The 23,880-nt window shown below is 44.4% G+C and overlaps 1 protein-coding gene across 1 annotated transcript in view; it reads right to left on the bottom strand.

The window, feature by feature from the left end:
• The window catches only part of LOC142581891 (uncharacterized), a 30,350-nt gene extending 7,474 nt beyond the window's left edge, over positions 1-22,876 (bottom strand). Inside the window, exons 1-5 of the mRNA XM_075691335.1 lie at positions 22,834-22,876; positions 6,938-7,053; positions 5,991-6,138; positions 2,881-3,093; positions 189-314 (exon numbers count right to left, since the gene is read on the bottom strand). Coding sequence (XP_075547450.1) covers positions 189-314; positions 2,881-3,093; positions 5,991-6,138; positions 6,938-7,053 — 603 coding nt within the window. The 5' untranslated portion in view covers positions 22,834-22,876. The remainder of the gene's footprint in view (positions 1-188; positions 315-2,880; positions 3,094-5,990; positions 6,139-6,937; positions 7,054-22,833) is intronic.
• Positions 22,877-23,880: the final 1,004 nt, after the last annotated feature.

Below are 23,880 nucleotides of genomic sequence, written 5' to 3'. Positions count from 1 at the left end.
TATACAATGGCACAATGTAGCAGATATTGTGTAACATTGTAATAATATAATGACCCTCATGAGTTTTTCTTCTAAGCACAGACCAGGCCCTCATTTACACCCTCTACTCTTGCTATCAAGGAACTTACAAAATGTATAACAGGAAGCACCTGATGACAGTGCGGCCAGACATTAGCGAGCACTCTCACCTTGAAGCGAAGTGTGGAGGCACTGTCGTATGTGTAAAGCGCAAAGTCTGGCTTGACATATGAAAAGAGGGCCTGAAAGGTGCTATCGATGCTGAAGGTGTCGTTGTAGTTCGGGTCTTCACAGGCCTGTTGAATCAGAACGAGATTTTTGCTCAGAAAACTGTCAGAAATGAAAATATTGTCAGGCGCTAATAAATGATTCCGAAAGATAAGCTGCTAAACACTTAGTTGCGCGTATGAACTGTCGAGATTGGTATACAGGGAGAGCCTAAACGACTCGCGCATGCGTCGTGCGCATGAGCCACTTCTCCATAAATTTCTAACCAGTCCGCACGCTGCCGACACCAGACGAACATGGCAGGCTGTCTTCTGTTGGAGTAGACAGTGCCATAGTTAACGGGCAAGCGGAACAATAAATCGGCATATAGTGCTGAATCGTCACTTTGCAACACTGTTTGCATTCATGTGGAGGGAATAAAGTCGCTTATGCTGGAGAGCACTAGGCCCAGACTCGCTTCACTTCTATTTCGCGCATAAATCTATGCACCGACACGTTTGCGCAAAAAAGAAAAAGAAATTTGAATCTACAATCTTGCAAGTTTTTCTTCACGCATAAACAATGAGCTTGATGCGAGTTGACGGTATAGTAATCTCTGACATCAGCACGACTGAATGATGTTTCGTCTCCTGTCTCATTTTTTGCACCTTTTCACGCATACCACGCCTCAATTCACGGTATGAATAGCGGTTTTGTTGTTAAACTGATGTAAATTTTTGGTACAATCTATGTTGAAGTAGCAATCTAGATTACTGCAAAGTAAAAACGTCCATTTTTACTGTGATATGAGGCCAGGCAAGCCAGAATAGACGCAAAAACCAAACATGGGTACCTATGAACAAACCTTTATACTGCGAAATAGGCTTCTGGTTAGCCTCGGGAAGGGCGCCAACTCTGTCTGATTTCTTGCGAAGGAGAGATCAAGTATATTTGGCAGCGTATATGGGGATATGTTCTGTGATCTTCTATATTGCTGGCATAATCTTCATTTTTCTTGATAGGACCCAGTAAGGACAGCGCATTTTATTCATAAGGTTCAATTAATTAGGTAAACTTTGATACCTCCTATTTTTATGTAAGCACACCGTTAAACTGGACAATATTGTTTTGCAAAAACCCAGAAAACTTATGGGGAAATTTCTTGCTCACATTTTGCGAAAACGGGCTAGGGAGCTCGAGCGCATTACTTATAAGCAGTAGTGCCAGTTTGTTGGGCTCTACTGAAAACCATAGCACAAATGCCTTTGCATAAGTCGTGATGTGAGTTCTGCATGAAGTAGCCAAATGATCAGAGCGTGAAAGCGTACGCTTCGATTTTGACCGGACACATAGAAACAATGCGTGTTTTTGCTGCATGCGATCTTTTGGGCAATGCCTGATTTATTGACGGCTCTAACATATTGTCGAAATGCATTGAGCCCGAATCACTACGATGTTCGCGTTTCGTTACTCATGTTCTTTTTTCTGCGCACTTCAGCCTTACTAAATCTGTTTCGAATATAAATATCACAACGCGGATACTTTTTGTTTACACTTTGCTCAAGCAATATGCGAATAATGAACGTGACAGTAAAAGTGATGGTAATTTAGATGACTCTTAAAAACCGTTTTTGTCTAGGAGGCTGTTTCCCTGCTATAATACCAATTGCAAAACACTCTTATGAGATGGCCCGATGTGCCAAAAATTGACGCATTATTCAATGTGCCAATAGGTTTAATATACCAACGCAAAACTTCATTTCAAACGGTCTGCACACACACACACACACACACACACACACACACACACACACACACACACACACACACACACACACACACACACACACACACACACACACACACACACACACACACACACACACACACACACACACACACACACACACACACACACACACGCACACACACACACACACACGCGCGCACACACACACACACACACACACGCGCACACACACACACACACACACACACACACACACACACACACACACACACACACACACACACACACACACACACACAGACACACACAGACAGACACACACAGACAGACACACACAGACAGACAGACACACACACACACACACACACACACACACGCACGCGCACACACACATACACACACATAAGCACAACACATACGCCCGCATCCGCATAGCTACCGCTTTGCTGTTATCTAAACGATCAAATTTCTTCACTATCTAACGCATGTTTAGTCTGGACTGGTTGGATGATCTTACTGGATCACGCACAAGCACGCACAAACATACACTCACGCACATTCACGCGCGCGCACACCACAAATGCTGAAATTAACAAACTGCGCAAGTCAAATAATACTTACCCTGACAACCTCACCATTGCGCTGCTCTGTCATTATGCTGAAAGACACATGCTCGCGTATTGACGCTTAAACGGCTCAACGTAGTACATAACCTCATTGACGCAAGCAAAAAGTGCTGCATTCGTCAATGGGGCCCTAGCATAGAATCATGTGATGCAAATAAAGATGCGTTCACTGCGGCAGTGAATAATGTGAGCTCGAAGCAGTAAGGTCACATATAGACCTGCCAATGAGAAATGCTTTTGCGTCAGGGGGAAAAAGAATTAAACGTTGCTCACACTTACTTCGACAATGCTCGATATCTGATCCCGCGGGGGGACATCTCCTCCCGTTGTCGTCGCGCACTCATGACCGAGAGAGTAGTTTCCGGGAGTGCCTGTAAGCTTGTCCGGGTACTTGGGCACGTACCACCGGCCACCCATACCCAGGGACACGGCGAACGCAGTTGCAGTGGCCCACTTGTTCTTTAAGGTGGCCAGGGCCGATATGACTCTGACCTGAGATGAGCCAAGGTGGTGATACAAGTCGACGTCAGGACGAAGGTAACGTTGCAGAAGTGGTGAGCACCTTTGTGTCATCGCCACAGCGCAGTACGGTTGAGGTCGCGACAAAGCGTGCTCACCGCTAAACTAGATGCGTCTGCTATAGAATAAAGGCAACGAAGGCCCGGCGATCTTCTCACCGGCAGGATGTACAAATAACAGGATTGCTTTTCACGGAAACTATAGAATTCCTCCGTGTTCACGTTTCCAGCGAGTCAGAGAAGCCGTAGCAGCACTGTGGGCCAATCAGATTTGACAAGGTGACAAACTTTGCACCTTTCGACGGTGTCCGGAACAGCATTTTATGTCAGACGTTGTGTACAAAAGTGGTGTATATGAAGCACGCACGAGTCTACTAAGCATACATAGAAGGGAGAACGGCCCACCAGAGTGCATATAAACGAAGGAAACAAGAAAGCGTGCCGAGCATTTGGCAAGTGTTTCCAATGACAGGCTCAAAACCTATGGACACTAGATTGCTTCGGTGAAAGTAAATGCCATGGCCGGCTGTGTGCCGCCCAACAAACGATGCTCACGCTCAAATTGTTTCCTTTTGGACAACACACGGGTATGCACAAGGCGCATAATCAGTGTGTTATCCCGGTGTCTTCCAGGTGTAAACGTTTCCTTTCGTACAGCTATTATTCATTATAAAGAAATGACCACTGAACAGCTTAGATGCGTCAGACGGAAACTGAAATGTATTTATTGCCAGATTGCGGTTTCTTGCAAAGTGGACATGAACTTTCAACTGTGAAAGACTAACGGCTGGGCTAGTTGCTTTTGCAGTCATCATTTTGGAATTTACGCTCTGAAACAACGATCAATGTCCATCAAGCTGCGTGTTAGGAAATATCACTGGGTCTAATTAACAAAGTTTTGCTTTCACGAGCGTTGCTCGACATTGCCCGGTATATTTCGATAGTTTTGAAGCGTACATTGTTTCAAGCTAGTGATCATTTTTTTAATTCATTGCTTTTATCAACATGTCGTCGGTGGGAGACACGTCCATTGTATCAGAAATTTTTTTAATGTTGTTGCCAATTCTATAGCGAGAGTTTTCCTAACCAAATGGCGCGCGCGACGCCAATGTTGTACTACATTCATGGATACTCGTGATCATCAGCCACTACGATGGAATCTGCGATGATACGTGCATAATAGCCCACTGATCTAATGCGTCAGATCAGGTTTGATGATCGACGACAATGCTCAGCGCCAACATTGCGATGTGAGTGTTGCTTGTCTTGTTGGTCAGGAGTTTCCATGCTGTTATGGCGGTGTTGGATTCTTCGCAGTCACTATAATATATCATTGTGATTGGCTTAAACCAATCAAAGTCAGCCGATTGGCTCGAACTTGTTTTGACTTCTCACGTGTCCACTGCTTCAATCTTGTCACTGCCAATAAGACAGGCAAGTTTCTGGGATGTGCTCAGCAGATTGTTGAACCAAAGAGCGATCAGGGGTCTTTTGTGGACTGAGAAAATATTGGTGCGAGGAAGCCAGCCGCGTGGTCCCCCATGGCGGCCTCTAACCGTGAGCTAATGCATTGCCTCCATCAACATGATCATTTTGTGGGCAGAATGTACTCTCCTCCTGTGTCCAGCCACGTAAACAAACGCTTACATTATTTTCTGAGCTAACCCAGAAAAAAATGAGCTAAAATAAGCTCCTGCAACACAAAGCTCACTTCAGGTGAAACCATATGTCGAGCGTGTGATAATGCTGTTATGCACTGGTTCTCAAGTAAATCGATGCTTCGCACTTAACATACTGCTGAATCGTCAGCGACCACAAAAGTGTACCTTTCAAGTGCCACGAAACGAGATGGCAATCAAGGATCAAAAGTGTATAAAGAAATTGCTATGTGATGCTCAATCTGTACATATTTGCTTAGAAAAGCAAAAGACGCGTTTATCGGAACGAACTGAAGAAATGTACTCTCTAACCACATAGAGTTTATGGAGGTGCTGTAACAAAAATGGCTTGTGCAATCTTAGCAAGCGAATACTTTAGAGAATCATAAAAGGCCAGTTGACAATAGCCAGTTGACTTGAAGATATACTGTGCCAGAAGAATTTTGTTGAATTTGGGGAGGATGCGAATAGCTTTGGACCTTTCCGTGTGTTCTTTTGGCTTAGTAACACGTGTATTGTCGCGGTTCGTGGCGAGATTGACTAGGCGCAGCACAAGTTGAGGTAACTCCGTTCCATAACTTTAACTCGCCTTTGTACGTCACTGAAACCAATATTGACTACAGGGAACAGACGCAGTAAAAAAACAACAAGGCAGCCACTTTCTGAACACCTCATTAAACAGCCGAATTACTACACCATCAGGTTTGTTTTATAAATGATTAAATAACGAAGTTTTTCCATGCGACTATGATCTAAAGATATCCGCATCAGCAATAAAAAGAAGGAATTGAATGTCAATGGCACCCTAAAATTGCAATGTTGTCAATGATTCACTACATTTACACATACATGCATTTATTTATTTTTTTAGATGCACCCATTCTAGTCTGCAAAGCTTCATTAGGCACTTAAAATTTTGGTCAAGTGAAATCACTCGTAAGACACATTACAATAGCTTTATCACTTAAAACAGCAAAGACGGAATCCTGGCCAAAATCCCATTCGCTCTATACGACCTGTCAGTAAGAAAAAATTTACACCGAAGGTGTTCTTAATAGAAACAGCATATTCCGAGAGAAAACAAAATGTACATGTCATCAAATATATCAAGTCGTCATACCCTTATTTCTTGTTTTTTTGGCTGCCTTTTCCCATTTGGGTCAATTATAAGAAGTGTTATGGACAAAACGAGACGCTAGCCTACCAAACTTACCAAACGAATGGGGTATGTATTATTCAAAACAAAAGGCTCTAGTAGCTCAGTAGAGTGCAAGACTGGAGGCACGATGCGACAGTCCTTGATCCTGATGTCGCTGTAGGCTACGTATCCAACGGCAACAAGCAGATCTACGGAATAGGTCCTGCAAGATAAAGGGAAAGCACCGTGAGCTGTTGATGTCGATGCTCTCAAAGCTATTCGAGTTATTTTTCTTGCACTTGAAACTTGAAAATCGATAATTTAAAACTGTCTATATGCTGACCCGAAGCAAGCAGATGGAAGATAAGGATGAATAAAACATTCCATTATTCAATGGTGTCCCTAAGCATCCTGAAATGACACCTATGAACTAAGTGCGCATAGTGCGTAAGAATGTAGCGGCACTTTCACATTGAAAATTCTTTGCGAACATCCGAGACCCAAAGCCGTGGCTGCTTTCCTCTGAACTCGCTCCAAGAGGCGTAGTAGTTCTCGAACAACATTGTACACATTGTTCAGATATTTCAAAAATTGTGTCGGGGTATATTCGAGAAGAAATTTATAATATTACGGACCAATTAACATCCCTGAAATCATGACACTAGCACGAAAATATACCACAGTAAGTATGATGACGCATTGTTCGCTGCCAAATTACTGTTGCATTGCTGAGAATAGCTGATGCTTTGAGAGGAATAGGAAAATGGAGCGAGTTGGTAGCTGCTCATGGCTGCAGAGGTAGCGCTAAAGTGACACAGGCCGAAAGAATAGAAAAAAAAACGAGGGACAAGCATTAGCCCTGCAGCTACGAAGTGATGCTTGCTGATGGAATTCCTACCTCAAGCAGTCAGCTTAATTTTGATAATTGCGTTATGTACTCAGAATTACAGTTTGAACAAGACACGGTAAGTGTTTCGTTATTCAATATACATATATGTTCACGGGTCTAGCATGATACTTACATTAACGCTTCCGCGACGTCACTGGCCATCGACTCATAGATCAGCGGGTAGTGTAGTAAGGTGTGGCTGGGCCGATACTCCGGGTCCACCTTGTCCCTCATTAGTTTGGAAATCATCTGCGCCAGTAACAATGAATAATGGTTACTACATCTCAGTGGAACGGAAAAAGCGTCAGAAACTCGCATTATAAACGTACATATTCACATTTTCCAGAGGTTCCCTACATTGCTTTCTCATATTGAAGCAATACATTCAATATCACAACATACATACACAAAACTACGGTGTCCTGAATTTCCAGATAACAAAAGCAGCAATACTCTATCTGTTCGAATGGTTCGCAGGAGCATGGGTAAAAGAAGGAATAAGCAAGGACGTATAGTCCATCTCATAGCAAGGCAAGTTTCTCCGCGTCGAGTTAGTCGGCGCTCACTTTCAGCCGTGGCTTAATCGGTTGAACGCCCGTATACCCGAAATCATGCAAGCCTCAGCGGATGCAACTTCGAATCCGGGTAGCGCAAGCGGAAAGTATTTTTTTACGGTAACCTTTTGACGCTGCCTAACGCCGAATACAGCGCATCGCACTGTGTAAGTGGTACTTTTGTTCGTTTGCGTTCTGTGGCGTGATTAGCAGCTGTCCACGACCTACGATTGCTCCTCACAGAAGCCAATAAAATCATCTAAAGGTAGCCCCTTTCTTGTAATGTTGGTTGTGTTTCTATGGGTATTATGTCCTTTTACAGCGAAACTGTACGTGACCCACACCTCGGGATTTCTTCGTGGCATGGTCCATCAGCGGAATACGCTACGCGGCGAAGCCAACTTTCTCACGAACACCCTGTAGCTCTCAATCTATCTTCGAAAATATCATTGTGCAAGAGCCCGTTAAGATGACTCTAACATTACGCCGGCTTTCATTTACTTGTCACCGTTATTAAGTTTACTGCGTAGTTGTAAAGATTTCGGAATTGCCGTCTGCCGTCAATACACGGGTTTTTACGGGAAGGTCAAGGCTACAAAAAATTGCTGCAACTGGTGCTTCGCCCATACTATCCCAAACCAAATTTTATGACGTTTCACTGCTCAGACGACTAAAAACTGTGGGGATATTTATCTCAGCCTGTATCATGGATAACTGTCAGTCATAGTTTGATACCAATAGCATGATGCGGCCGCTTCGGCATTCCAGCTGCATCACAAACACACTATGAAACTGACAGCCCTACGTTTCTAAGATGAATCTTTATTGCACCAGCAGGTTCATTTAGAAACCATGACCATGTCACACCATCACATGTCACGCCAAAAAGAAAGAGAGAAAATACGACAGTTGTCTAACATATGCACCTATGTAGAAGGCCTGACAGTACAGGTTTTCATTTGTGCACTTCAGAAACACAAGGAATACACAGGCTCTTTTGCGGAAGTTGTCTGTAATATGCTCATATGGTCTGCAGGGTGGTGTAATTATAGCACAAAAAGATGTTTTAGAATGTTTGAGAACTGTCAACTTCGGTCATTGCAATATAGCACTAAAACATTTTCAGTTCTTCCGGTAATAAATATGAATGGAATGTGCACAGAAACTGCCAACTGATATATTTTATTTTCAAAAATAAAAAAAATTCAGGTTCAATACATTTTTGCTACTTCACCTGACGGTCCTGAACATATCAAATCTTCACGTAAACGTTTGACGAAGCTCGTAAGAGGGGCCCACACCTAATGTCTCGCTCATGCATCCTCCTGTCATTGCCCCTGGTTGAGTTAAGAAGGAAGTTTGTTCGACCACTACCAAGCCACAGCAAAAAAAAAAAGCGGACCTGCAGCTGTCTAACCTATTGCGAAACCCTTCAGAACGGAACGCCTCACCATATCGGTATAGTTCTGAAGGTTTTGCACATTTAAAAAAGACACGCATATAATGCATCGAATACGCACAGAATGCACAGACTGTCTCGAAGGACATTACAGGGGTTCGCACTCGAGGTCGCCTTCATCAGCAGAGATTGTGCCATCACTACTCGTTGTGTCCCCGCGGAGGGTCACCACCACTGGGTCAAGACTGTAAACATTATCACCAGTGATATGATCCACTTTCTTTATCGAGTGGTCTTTGTCTAGGCCGTCCTGTACGTACTCATTTCATTGCTCAGCACTCACATGCGGCATTCCCTTGCCATACCAACGACTCCACGTCTTGCATCTTGAATGTCTTGTTTTCCCTGGCCGCGAAACATTTGACGTCACCCCATTCTAGCTTTACCGGATTCAGTTGACAGTGATAGGGTGATAAGTGCACAGAGAGGTGGCCTAATGCTGCAGTGATAAAGACCACTCGGTATCGTTCTTCACCCGCGTTAGTGTTGTCGACGTGCTTCAAGACATCAGCTTTTCCATGACCGGGTCATACACGAAACTCTTTGCAGAAAGCCAGTCCTGTATTTCCTCTTTCAGGCTGCTCATTCGCGACACCTTTCTCTGCTTCACGGAGTGATAAGGTGCATTGTCTCTAACACTTCCCGGCTGCACAAGAGGTAGCGATTTCTCAGTGAACCTCTTTTCGTGGTGCGCTCCATTCACTTCCTCATGATAAACGCCTGAGCTTTTTTTTTTTTTGCTAAAAACTTCTGCCCCTTTGACAAAGCTATTTTCATTCCCGCAGTGGGTCACCATAAGCCTGCCGCCCCTTACACTGGGGTTTTGGAGGTCCATCGACAGTCTGGATACACGCGCCTTATGCAGAGTATCTGCAGTTTCGTAAGCCCATACTTGACTACTCGTGTGGCCGGCATTGACTCAGGTTTCGTCGGTATAAAAAAACCTGCCTACCTTGGCGTCGTAACTCCGCAATCTTGTGCAGGTAGCGGCGGCGAGACAGCACAATATGCGTCACTTCAGTGAGCAATGCGTTCTGAGACCGCTTCTTTTCTCGGATGTCAAGCTTCTTCAACATCCTGCGCACAGTTGCCGTCGATACGAATGGCAGCTAGCTGTACCCTTCAAAGGGGCGTGTCAGCTTGCCGGCAGTGGGGATCTCGTTTCTCCAAAAAAAGCTGTGCACGACCCTTCACAACACGCCCAAGTGAGGTCAAAGTGGTCCAGCTTCTTTTTGTGCTCGTGACCTCCTCGCCAGAGAGTTGCTTCGGTGTCAACCCTTTGCCTATTTTCTTTCTACGACATCCACTCGTACAGCGTCTGCTCATTCACCTTCGTGAGTTGCGCTGTCCGCTTGAGCGTGAAATTCATGCTGGATCCTTCCCCACACTTACTGGCAAAGCGATTATAAGACGTTGAAAGCTAACGTCTTCGCCTCTTTCGAGAAACCTTGCCCGTTCGAAGAACGGCGTCCACGAGACGCGACTGCTTCAGAGGACGCCACGTTTGCTAATGACGGCGCACTACCTTCGCAAGAAACGTTCTCTTCGTCTATTTAGAACGGTAGTTGTAGTAGTACAGGCCCAAACCCAGAAAACATCTGGTTCCATCAATGTGACCTTCGATCTGGGTCAAGGTTAAACTGAGACTTAGCCTGCCTCATACGCTACCTTACCGTTGAGCAATGTATGGGTGACAGGGCCTTAGTCAGTCAGACAACGCCCTACCTTTAGCCTTGCTATCCAAGACCTTCACAGTGTCTAAATAAATGCTGAATAAATAAATAAATAAATAAATAAATAAATAAATAAATAAATAAATAAATGAGTTGTGGAGTGAAAACGAACTGTGACTCTAGGCTAGCCTATTGGGCCTAAGTCCCATGGCTCACCCGCAGCCGCTTATTCGCATAACGACCAATGGCCCCTAGGACATCCCAGTTGACTGTAACTCACATCGCCAGCTACTGCACTTGGCTTTGGTGTCAAGGCACTTCGCTCCACGCAGTGCAGCGTGCACCCCCAGAGTTCCCTTTCGCCCTCTTTCCTCTTTCTATTGCCTCTTTCCCTTACCCCAATGAACGGTAGCAAACCAGACCCTCACCTGGTTGACCTCCCTGCCTTTCCTTTCCTTGCTTTCCCCCTTCTGCAGTCATCTTCATGCAGTTGCCCTAATTCCATCATCGTCATGCCATTGTAGACATTGCGTTGTTATCACAAAGTCGTGGTTATGCCGGTCGTCTTCATATCATTGTGATCATTTTAACATTGTGATCCCATCTGCATCACGTTGTCCTCACGTCGTCGCCATCACAGCATCACCGTCACTGACGCGTCTTCATCTCTTGTTGTAATGCAGCCGCGGCAGCAGCAACGTTGTCATAATGTAATGGTCACCCGCTGTTGTCACACCATCGTCATCGTACCGTTGTCAACGCTTGAGAATTATCATCCCATGATCGTTATGTAGTAGTTGTCATACCTTCGTCCCCGCTCTTAGCGCACAATTGTGTTCTATATTCTTTTCAAAATGCTTCGCATGGCATACGTAATCATTAAGGATGGTTTCCACCTTAACTTAATCGGAAAAATACTTCTTGAAATGTCGATATCATAAAATTCTTGATGGAATCGACACTACAAATGAAGGCAAGGAATGCATTCAGAATGCTATGTTCACTTGGTGAACACACAATCTTCTGATTCAGGTTCAAAGTGGGGTTTTACAGCGCCAATAAAGTAAAAAAGAAACGTGAACGTCTCAAGCACTACTCCCATGTACTATGAATTTGTAACGAAGCCGACTGCCAGTTGGTATGCCAGTTAGTCAAATTCGAAGGCGTGCCTTCGTCTGGTCTTATTTAGTGCGGCCTCACAGAGTGTGCGATCCGGCGACGACGACATTTTTCTTGTTGTGAACTTCTAAAATTTCTTGAGATGATATCTGAATCTTTTTCGACGAAAAAAGGAACAAGACAGGTGGAATTGTCTTTGGTGAAATATAATAGCACGTTTTATTGCGGAATAGCCAAGCTTGTCCACCATAGACGGTGTACGAAACGTATCCGGGAGGTAAAGGGCTCACCAACGAAATTACACAAATATCAATTTTAAAGCCGGCACATCACTCCACACGGATTTCATCGTAATGACAGAGCGCCTCGTACTACCGAATGTATATGTTCAAAGCACATACCATAATAATGCCATTAGCAATCGTTGGGAGTTCCTCCCACCTTGCAGTAAGTTTGTGTATTGACCTCTTTAACGCCAACGTGGGTCATTGGATGCGTGCCACTACGTGTGTTCTGCACATCAATTAACCTTTTTGACGCCAACTTCGGTCACTGAGTATCTGCCACTGTAATGCACCATTCTGTATTGACAAAAAAATTCATTACATTACTCCGGTGCTGTGCGCATTTCAATCCATGACCACTCCATGCGTGCAATCCAATCGAAACCATGCACCAATTTGGCAGCCGCAGTGCTACATGTCGCAGCTTGTTTAGCGGGAAGCGCGGGAGAGAAACGCTGCTGCCTACACATCTTACACATGACGCGTTTCGGCGGTGGCAATACGGGATCTCGCTACGTTGGTTCAATGCTAATCGCACTGACGTCAACATTCATCGTGGTATGGGGTGTGGCTGAAATTTTTTTCAAGGGAACCGTCCGACCTTTCTCGTGCATGGTAAACAAAACGTATTAGATGAAAGACGTTCCAGTCGTTGACATTTTAATGAAACATTGCGAACTTGGGGGAAGTAGGGAACGCTACAGTAGCATTTTACTCATTGCCTACACGCTTGTAAGGTGTCAATGCTCCTCTGTGAACCTTTCGTTTAAGGCGTAAGTATCCATAGGGTGCTCCACGTGTGTTTTCCTCCGTTTCAAGCAACCTCCAACAACAAATCAACACAATTTTTCACTTGTCCTCATGATGACGCATTGTAAGACTTTCGACCGCATTTCTAACTACTGCCAAGCAATTGCTGTCTTACCAGAAGCCGGGATTGCATTCGCTAAATCTTATATAGCGAACATCAAGGACTTATCGCATTAAAATGCTCACAGACCGACAGACAGACGACAAGTTCAGTTGTGCAATTCACGTTTTTAGCGAGCACAGTGACTTGGTCTTCTAAGAACATGGGAGAAAATTTCAACCGTCAACCGGCGCATGCCTTCATGGACGCTTGTTGATTCGCAAAGCAGGGCTGAGTCCACCGATCACAAGGAACTCTGAATTTTCATGCTAGTGTGTTGTTGCAGCACGTCATTCCAATCCTGATCGGAAGCGCGCACTAGAACCTTCAAAAGAAGCAGTTCATTTCTCATTCCACGTCAGTATACCAAAGAGGTGTTTTTAAAACCGAAAGGCGTTGCACGAAACACTGTTTTCTCCGCTACTTAACGTCACGCGCGTTACGACATCTCACAGGAAAGTTTGGCTCTGGCTTCACATGCAACAATATTGCTGCCTCGATTCGTGGCCATTGCAATATGCAGTATTTGAATTCTATGATTAGCTATAACACAGATTAGCCAGGTTTCGATGTTGCTGGGATTGAGCGTTGAAATTCAGTTATGAATATCTCGAAGTAGGTGAGACGTTCAAGGTAGGGAATAAAGGAAGGCTGTGATAAAATGATTGCCTCCAACTTTGCCGTATAAGCAACTGCTTCCAAGGCTCCATCTGAAGGTTATTCAACATTTCATATTAATTATTCTTCTAATACTTACTTTACTAGCACTCAAGGTATATCGGCCTCGCCGAAGGATCTACCTGGAACAGCGCCACGCTCCCTACGCTCATAGCTTTTCTTATTAAAATATTAGTATGGTTAAAAACTGTATAACAAACAAATCACTGCACCTCCTGCCGCAATGCAACTCACCATATTATTTACGCACTGCATGCATGGTTTGTTAAGTATCAAGACCTGCAATCACAATGGAGTTTCGTTAGTTCAGGGAGATCTCAAATTACGAGCGATTTCACACCCTGCTATTGTGATCGCACCGCATCGCTACCTCAATTGTTCCACCTACGCCGACAGTGCATCTTCCTCAATATTCACTCAGCTGTAGTTTAGCACATAGAAAGTAAGATGTCTAGAGGGGGATGAAAGCTTGACAAATACAAAGTTACGAACATGTCCTCAGCATTACAAACGTACCTTTTGCCACAAATTTAGTATTGAGAGCCTCGCCGTGCCGAATTTCGGGAAAATTTTTATCATCGCTTCTGCGCAAGCGCTCGTAGGCTCTTGTTGCCCAAGGCATGAACCGTTTCTCTCCCTCGGCTACTCTGCATCATTCTGTGCAGCCCAGGAGCTGACTCTGCTCTGCGGTCAGCGGCTCTGAGGTCCCAAGCGTGGACTCAGTGGCGCCGGCAATATTTTTGCGAACGAACGAACAAACGGACATGATGAATTCATTTAAATATTGTTATTAAAACAGTGCAAGAAACGTGACGTACAGTGCAAGCACTATTGAGGAGCGGACAGGCGGTATAGGAGCGCCAGCAAAGTAACTTTTAGTATGCAAACAGTTCAAGTAGTGTCTGCAGAAATAAATCTGTCGTTTAGTGTAATTCCTTACGAAGCACTTTTCGCAAATTTGATGGAAGTTTCTCAAGAGCAACTTCAAATACAAAGCTTAGAGCAGTTCTCAAGGTAAGGTGTGGTAGTCCACTTTATGTTCCTACGTTCTAGCAGATGTCCCAGCCTACTTCACTTCCCTCGTTTCGCACCTATCCGTGAAGCAAAATGCATGTTTGTTGATCACTTTATGGAAATTACAGAAGTATTAGTTTCGTACAAACCTGAAGGCCTTTTGCTGATTGCGTGACGTACTCGATAGTATTGCTTTTCGCTATTATTGCAGGTGTGTTGACTTGTCCGTAGTGGTAGACCCGGTTGGACCACAGCTCATTTAAGTACGTCTTCGTTGTCTGATTCGCAACCAGAGCAGTCATCCGCATGTCGTTTCTGCAAAAACTTCAACCCCAAAAAGGCCGTCATTTTGTTGAGATAAAGTTGCTTGTTACAGTAAGAATACGTTCATCTGGGTGGCTAAATGATATATTTGCAGATGACTGCGTTAGGTATCGCGAGATAAATAACCCTAATGATGAACTCGTTATTCAATCTGATCTAATCAAAGTTTCTGAATAGTGCAGTAGATGGTTAATGTCGCTTAACATAATTAAATGCAAGTGCGCGACATTTTCGCGAAGTACTATACCTCAGTGCCTTCAGAATACAGAAATAATGGCATCGGACTCGGGCGCGTGTCTGCATAGAAATATCTCGGTGTTTACATATCTGATGACTGATACACCTGAAAATGATGATGGTGATGAAACACCTGAAGAGCTGCGGTCAAATTTCGCATTAGGGAGTGCCGTATACATCGGTGAATTTTTCCTTCGAGCTTCTTTTAAACTGAACAAGTTTTCTTTCACTGTTTATGAGAGCTACGCCTGAGTGAACACTAACCTTACTTTCCTATCACTTTCTGGTAACTTGCTTGTAACTGGCCTAATTCTCTATAACTGTACAAAAAATTTATGAACCTGCTTTTTACGGTATTTCCACGCGTGATAGGAAGTTCATCCGCTGTTCTCGGTGAAATAAAGGAATTCCATTTTTTTCTGTTTGGTGAAACTAAAGGCTGGGTAGCGGGTGACATGTAGGAAAAGGTCCAAGTGGATGGGTTTACAGCAGCGCTTAACATGCATTATTAACGCAATCCCTCTGGAGGATTATGAGTGCATTTTACAAGCTGCGCAAAATTTATGCAGCAGCCCTGACGTAACTAAAAATGTCACCAAGATGAAATAAAGCACAGACGTAGAAAAACACCTTCCCAATTTAGGTGCAATGTTCAGTGCTTGTGAATTGAATGCAAGTTTATATTTAAAAAGTGCTTAACATGTGCTCGAAGCTGTTACGTAATTTTCTTACGGTACGTTGCCCAGTGTCCCGAGGCACTCCAATACGTTACGGACATTACATACACGAAGTATTTCGGTTTATTATGTCGCCTGCAATAAGTTGCATAATAAAGCTATCCAGAGCATATTGTCGCAGTTCATTCAACACAGATTATTCGAATTCGGGAAGTGTCCTTGTACTCTGCAAGCACATACAAACAACGAAAGCAGCCTTCTTCTTTTAAAGCTCGCACTGTCGAGCGCGTCTTTGTCTTCATGGTCGCCAGTGTAGCTTGATGCTGATGGAGACGTGAGAATGGCCTCCCTCCAGAACGGGCGCCGTCCCGGTGCTCACCGCATAGTAATCAGTGCATACATAGGAAGTGTTCGCGTCATTGGGAAAGACAGGGCTTCATGCGCACCACGTGTTCATTCTCAGGGACATGCTGTCAGTGGCACGTAAGACATGGTTTGTCAGGAATTAGTTCGTAGGTAGCGACTAATTCGTTCGTAGCTACGCAGAAATTCATAGGGTCTGAAGTGTCGATGAAGATGTTTGTCCGAAAAGCCTCCCCGTTGTACAGGTGTAAGAACCCATATTCTATCGTCTTGTTTACAAACGACACATCGGCGCCGGAGATTATACCAGCGGGCGTAAAGGTCTTGACTGTTATTTATTCCGCCGCGTGCGAGCTTGATTGCTTCATCGGGGAGCTCAGTGAAATAAGCAACGTCACATACTGAATCGCTGCAATCATGGGGCAGCATAGCATCACGCATCGTTGTTACTTCTTGATCATGGGGAAGACCAAACGGCTTCATTCTTGTCGCTTCCTAGCGCATCGTATTGCACCGCCAATGTGACGCATGGTAAAATTATGTCCCGATTCTTGAGCTGCACGTCGACGAACATACTAAGCGGGTCTGCGAGGGTCTTGTTGAGGCATGCCGTAAGCCAATCGTTTCCGGGTGATAGACTGTCGTCTTCCTATGCGCCGGGCCTCTGAGCGTGAGTGCCGTATGCAGAAGCACATCTATGAATGTGGTTCCTCTGTCTTATGACCGCATCTGGAGCTCCGGGTGTAAGGCCGATGTTTTTTAAAAGAAAGAAAACCTTGTCGCGCCTCAGTAGCCATGCCGCTCAGAAGTGCCTTGGCTTTTGCGCATCTGGTGAGATAGTCTATCGTGGCTATCTATACTATTGTGGCTATCTATCTATACGGGCACAACTAATTTTAGTGGCCGCCATCTCGGCTATAACGTCACATCGAGAGCCGCCATCTTGGATTTGGGACTCAATCGGTGAACTTGAGAGGCAGTGGGCATCCAAGTGCAGCTTTCCCAATTTATAGATTACTTCCATGTATTGGGCTCGGCATGCCAAACGTCCGGATCGGTCTTTCATGTTTGTTAAAGAAGATCTGCGGTTTTACTTACCCAAACTAGGACATAATTAGTAGGCACGCTGTAGTGGAGGACTGGGCATTCATTTCGGCCAGCTGGGGTTCTTTACCTTGCAACCAATACATGGCACACGAGCGTTTCTGCATTTCACCCCTATCAAAATGCAGTGGCTGTGGCCGCCATTTCATCCCGAGCCCTCAAGATTAGTAATTCAATAGTAGTGGTACCCACCAGGTATGCTACCGCGGCGGGTACGTGTTCTTCAACCAAGAAAGGCAATGATGGTTGCTTTCTACTTGGAAAGAGTGGCCGTATAAGTACGAGTGGAACATGATGGTTGCCCATACTACAGCCAGGTATTCCTTGTCTGGGTTGGAGTACTTGGACTCTGCACGTGACAGCGTTCTGCTCGAATAGACCACTTACTCGGCAACCTCTTGCCACCGAACGACAACGGTGTCTAAGCCCTTGGTGCTTGCATCTGTATGGATCCCTGTCGGTGCAACCTCCTCAAAGAGCGCGACCACAGGAGGTGTTTGTAGGTGTTGCCGTAAATCGCTGACGGCCGCTTCCTGCTCCTGTTCAGACGCAAACACATCTTCTCTTGAGGCAGGTGAGTGTAGAGGCGACACATGCAAATGTGCTATGAATCGTCAATAATCGGCGCAGAGGCCCAGGAAGCATTGGACGACGTTCTTGTCCACAGGCCTTGAAAACTTCGTCACGGCTGCAATCTTTATCGGGATCACTTTTGACACCTTCTGTAAGGCCGCATGGCCGAAGAATTGATGTTCTTCAAAGCCATTATCATTTTTTTTGCTTCAACGTGAGCTCGCTGACTGTATGGCTGACACCACGCAAGTCTTCCAGTTGAGGCCGAAGAGAACAGTGTCTATGAGTCTTTGAAACGTGATAGGAGCTGTGCACAAAGCGAAGCAGATAAACTTTAATTCGTAAAGTCCATCAGGCGTCACGAAAGCAGTCCTCGCTTCATCACGCTCATCAAACTCGATTTGCCCGTAACTACTTTTTAGGTTAATTACGTAGCCTGTCGAGAGATTAATCTTTGCGGGTAAGCAGACAAACGGCGCTTTCTTTGGGACTCGGTTCGGCTTGTGGTAATCGATTCAGAAGTGCAAGCTCTCATCCTTCGTCTTTGAGAGCCTCACTGGCGATGCCCAAGGCCTTTTCGACAGCTGGATTACATCATCCTCTAGCATTTCTTTACCTCCAGCTGTACTGCCTGGCCTTCTTTTTGTGGCGCACAGTACGGCTTCTGCCTCCTCCGTGATTGTGGAGTGCTCAGCCAGCGGCGTTTGACCCACTCAAAGCATTGAGAAGAAGCAGTGCATAAATTCTAAAAGCAATTCCAGAAGGCTTTTTTTCTCTTTCAGCGTTACACATGGAGCAATGTCGACGGCGGGTGCTGGTATTGCCATATCACCCATTGTTTCCTCTTGAATAGCAAATTGAGACTGGTCCATTTCGTGAAGGTATTCTAGGGCGGTGCCTTTACTAATATGTTTGGGTTCGTTAGTGAACGTTGTCAGGCCCACGTTTATTAAGCTGACGATGCCATGAATGATGGTAACGCCTTGACAGAGCGGGAGTAGAGCTAGTTGTTCGGCTACTCCGTCTTCATTGTGCTGTGCTTCGCAATTAACGGAAACATGACTACATGATAGCGGCGGTGGCCAGGCGTCCCATTTGGTGACACGTAAGGACCTGCATTGTAGGCCTGCACCATGGGTCATGTCATTACTAGTGGAGAAAGTAACCTCGCCGTAACGTTTGTTAACCACGGCGCCTTATTCTCGTGAGAAGTCCGTGCCTAGTATGAGCGATTAGCAGCAATCTGGTAGAATTATGAAAGTCGCGACAGAATCCATATTCCAGACCATTAGGCTTGCTCTACGTTTGCTTGTAGACATCATTACTAATGTTCACCTTTGTTAGTTCGTCTCCCAATGGCTGACTCATTGTAGAGAATTTTTTTAGCTGCACCAAATTTTCAAAAATTGACTTTGGCAGATAGCGCAATTCTAACCCTTCATCTACGTTATTCGATGAAGAGGCCATTGCTTCTATAGAACATATTAAAATGCTCAATGGAATAATTAACCTAATTGCACGAATTAAGTTTAAATTAATTATGTTACTGCACATATTTCAATATACGAATTATAGCTAGTGAGTATGCAAGGCATACAGACTTCGAACGAATTTTCACGACGACGCTAGTTTCGAGATAATTTTAATGTCTTCGACAAAACGCACTCGCATTCCAGTTACTTTCTTGCTTCAGTGCATAAAACAGCATTTTGTTAAACAATTAAGAGGGACAACAACACGTTTTTACCACAAGTTTGATGGCACATATCTCAAAACTGGTGCCATACACAGAATTCGTTCTAAGTTGATATGCCTTGTATACTCACTAGCTACAATTTGTAGGTCGAAATCTGTGCCGCAAAATAAGTAATTAACTCTTGACCTCCCGTTGACGAGTATAGTCGTCATGAAAGTTTATACAAATGTAACCAATGACGACTATAGTCGTCATTAAACAAAAATTTGTCTCACAGTAAACCTGTGACAACTATACTTGCCATACTGCATCTGATTGACATTCCTGAACCCAGAGGGCCACACTTGTCCATTTTGTGCTATTTGTGTCTCGCGTTTCATTATGCTGTCACCTCTGACTCTTAAGTGTGGCTGTCTATTCGAAACGAGGCAATGAAAGCGCGCGTGAAAATATATTTTGACGACTCCTCGTTAGGCGACTGCTGTGTGTAGTCTTGCACAGAAAAGGAGGAGTCTGAGGAGTCTGAAGACGACGATTCTGTGGTTGTACGGAGGAGCTTGCGGCTGTCCGTGAGTCTACCATACGAAGACTGCCTACTAACTGCTTTAAGAGCTGCGGAAAAATCGCCACTATTCATGTGCATGTTTTTGCGCCGTTTAGGTTATTTTTTCTTTATTGTCTGTTTTCATAGCGTATCGAACCCTGCAAAGCGCTATTGTGTAAGACATTAACGCCATGCAGAGAAGCCTTCTTCAAACTATATTTTTACGCAATTTGTGAAATAAAGGAACGCCATTGAATTGGAATGATGGTCCTGTTTTATTCAGAAAGAAATCTCCATAAGCTGACAAAAGAAATCCGATAATTTTAGTAAAAGTTTTTTCTTGCGCGGTTTGGAAAGGGTTAAATAAGTAGCGTAAACATTTTATATATTGAACAACGGAATTTGATTTCTCGTAGTAGTAATAGCCGCCTCGCCGAGTAATTTCGGCCAATGGTTAGAATTTCTCTACCTCCCACAGGTAGTTTTTAAAAATTTGTTGAAGCGTAAGAAAGAATACACCATAGAAAAGTTTGCACCCGTGTCCACTACCGTCACTTTGTGCCCATGAATTTTTACAGTGAAGTTGGCACTTTCAGTTCTGTCGGATTCTTGTGGGACAATATATATAGTGAACACTTTCGAGAGATTAAAAACTTTGCAAGTAGCTTCTTTATAACTTCGAACCCCACCAATATCAAATTGAGCAGTAGTAAGCGGACTACAATAGAAAAAGATGTGTGCGAAGGTGCATGTCTATGCATCGGTCCACGAAATGTATGTTAAATGATAGAGAGAGTGGGAAGAGAAAGAGAAGGGAGGAGAAGGAGGGAGCTTACACGCCGAGCAGCCGCACCGGCTGGCCGGAAGTCGAATGACACCACACACGCACGGACGCAAGTGTGTGCGTGTGTGATTATCTAATTATTTTGTTCGTACGATTGCCCAGATGTCAAACGGGGCACTGTACGAAGTCGTAAGACACGTCAAAATTAGGGATATCCTGATAGGTGCACATCGTGTACGCGCGCGCGTGCGTGTGTGTCTGTGCTTTGACTAGCTAAGTTGAGCTCGCCGTTAGCGCCTCTGTCTGCTGTTCTCCTTGCCGCTTTGCGTTGAGACCACGCCCAATCTTCGTTGACCCCTGGCAGGATACTGCGGCATGCATCCGAAACGTTCACCACGTTTTCCTCGCAACATACATGCTCGCACGTACGCATTCTTACTTGTCTCCACCTCACCGCTTTTAAATAGCTGTGCTTCCTGGACAAAAGTGTTTGTCGTGCATTTAACGCTTAAAGAATGTAACGCTGTATTATATAGTGGGTATCTCAGCTTACATACACGACGTTCTAAAAAAAGAACGGGATCTTTTTACCTACATAGGACCAAGTGTATGCTTTTTAGTGTCATTTCGAAATCCGCAAAGAAATTTTTAGACCCTAGATTCAATATTTCGGGGAAAGTAATTACCTAATTTTTATTTTGTTCGTACGATTGCCCAGATGTCAAACGGGGCACTGTACGAAGTCGTAAGACACGTCAAAATTAGGGATATCCTGATAGGTGCACATCGCGTGTTATTTTTTTTAAATTATTTTCGACGACTAGAGAAAGCGGGCGAAATCTGAAAAACACCAGGTAACTGCGAAACATTGCTAAGTAGTCGTGTGGCCCTTTTCAGGTGCATTTTCGGGCTTCTTTCAGGCCTTGAAAAAAACTTTTTAAGTCGCATGTATACAGCAACTGAAAGATGGATCGGGGATAGGGAATTTTCCCCGACGGCCTCCAATTTTCAGATTGGCAAATTATCCCGGACTATAGCATTTGAGAGGTTCAATATTTGTAATACGAAATTTACGTAAATGGCGAAAAAAAAATACTCTGACTTGTTCCGAGCGACGGTCAACAAGATCACCTTGATTCTCAATATCTATGTTGCACTTGTGTATATATATTTTAATTTCGGCACAAGTTACGTAGGACATCTTTTATACCCCACAGTCCCGAATATTTTCTAGTAGAATAGCGCTCTCAAGAATCCAGCCCTAAGGAAATATAAAATACTCTCCAGCGAGTGACGCAGACGCGGTACACTTTGAAGTATCTTCCTTAAATATCTATTGCCCTACCCCAGCCACATAGGCGACTGGCTGCAATTAGAGGTGTACTACATGGTACCATTTTGACTTTCCATACAGTGCCTAGTATTTCTTTAGTGTTATGGCCTCCGAAGAACTCCGTCCGTTATTCGAGCAGCTGCATTACCTGTTTGGTTCAGCCTTTTCCTCTGCCTCAAGCCGACTGCAAGCCGATGAAATCCAGGCACAGCTCCTGATTTTTTTCTTTTTCTTTTTTTGCGAGCACGATCACCATACCCTACGTAACGCCATACCCTACGTGCTGCTACGTAACGGCCGCACATTTTTTTTTCTAGGACGAAGCAAGAAGATAATTTTGATTACTTCTAGTCTAGCTTTTCGACCAATACTGTAGCATAACATTAAAGTGTATTTTATGCGTTCCCAATCATTCCTACTTAAGAAGCGCTGTCATGTAGCGGGTGAAAATCACGTTAAGGAATTTCTACAGCTTCTGAAGTAAGTGAAAACACTCCTTTGAATGTGGGTGTGTTGATTCTGGTCCTACTGCCGTCTACTTTAAGTACGGGCATCTTACAGAAGTAAGCTGACTATTACAAAAGAATCGGTAATTAGGAAACGAGACTATTGCTAATAAATATGCATTGAAAGCTCAATAAGTGACGCAGTACGATGGCCATTTTGTGTGATGCTGAGGCAATACCATGGCTTGTGCACTCACTTGTGGTCGATTCCGATGCCGTACTCCGTTTCGTGGTGACTGCTGGCTGTCTCCAAGAAATACTTGAAGTCGGGAAGGTATGGGGGACTCAGCGTGTTGCCTCCAGTCACGAAGAGAGAGTTGAACGTGGTGATGGCGCACACTCCGTCGGCGGGAAAGACGAACCTTTCGCGGGAGAAACCATAACGCAGGGTGCACAGCAGCCTACCCACCAGCAGCGATTTTCCTGCGGACGACGTACCAACAGCACGACGTAAGCCAGTGGAGTCTTTTCTCACCAGAATAAGGAAATATTTAGCCTACCTAGAGGGTGCGAGCTAACCTTCTCATATATTATTAATAATACGTACCTGATGTATGTATATACAGGGTGTCCCGGGTAACTTGTGCCGATACATTAAAAATGAAAAGCGCGTCGGAAGCGAATTGAATCGAGCGCATACTATTCCACTGGCCTATAGTAACTCAGACAACTTTCTTGTTTTCCAAATAACTCACTCGTTGTTTGATTACCCAACTTTTTAATTATTGACTGAGGACCCAAAGTAATATAAGCAGATTTGTAGCGCACCTTCAGAAACCACCGATTGAGTTGTTTCCTGTGCGATACGCCTCACGTAGTCCTTCCTTCCGGGTTTCAAAGAAAGCCCGCAAAATATGAAAAAAAAAAACAAGCTGCGTGACGGAGCGCTTGCGCAGTGGTATCGTGGTACTCTCAAGCGCGCGTTGGGTTAACAAGTTTGGCTGCATCGTAACTTTGAACTGTGAACCAGTGTAGATTCGATAGGTAGATTTATTGCTTGCCATATACTAAGCTAAGTAAATGCGTAATTTCTGCCATTTTATTATTATGGGACTTCGGATAACCAACCTGGGTGATATAAACATCTGAAAGTGTTGTACTAATGCGGTCATGCGCATTGAAGTCTAGACGTGTGAACGAACTATATCTGCAGGCGCAGTTCTGTTTCGCTGTGATCCAATGACATTATTTCTGGCAATTTTTTTCTTTCGTAGCCAGGTGTCTTATTTGTTGAAATGTCCTGC

This window comes from Dermacentor variabilis, chromosome 5 (assembly GCF_050947875.1).
Source record: "Dermacentor variabilis isolate Ectoservices chromosome 5, ASM5094787v1, whole genome shotgun sequence".
Taxonomy (NCBI): Eukaryota; Metazoa; Arthropoda; class Arachnida; order Ixodida; family Ixodidae; genus Dermacentor; species Dermacentor variabilis.
This window is presented reverse-complemented; position numbering and strand designations above follow the sequence as displayed.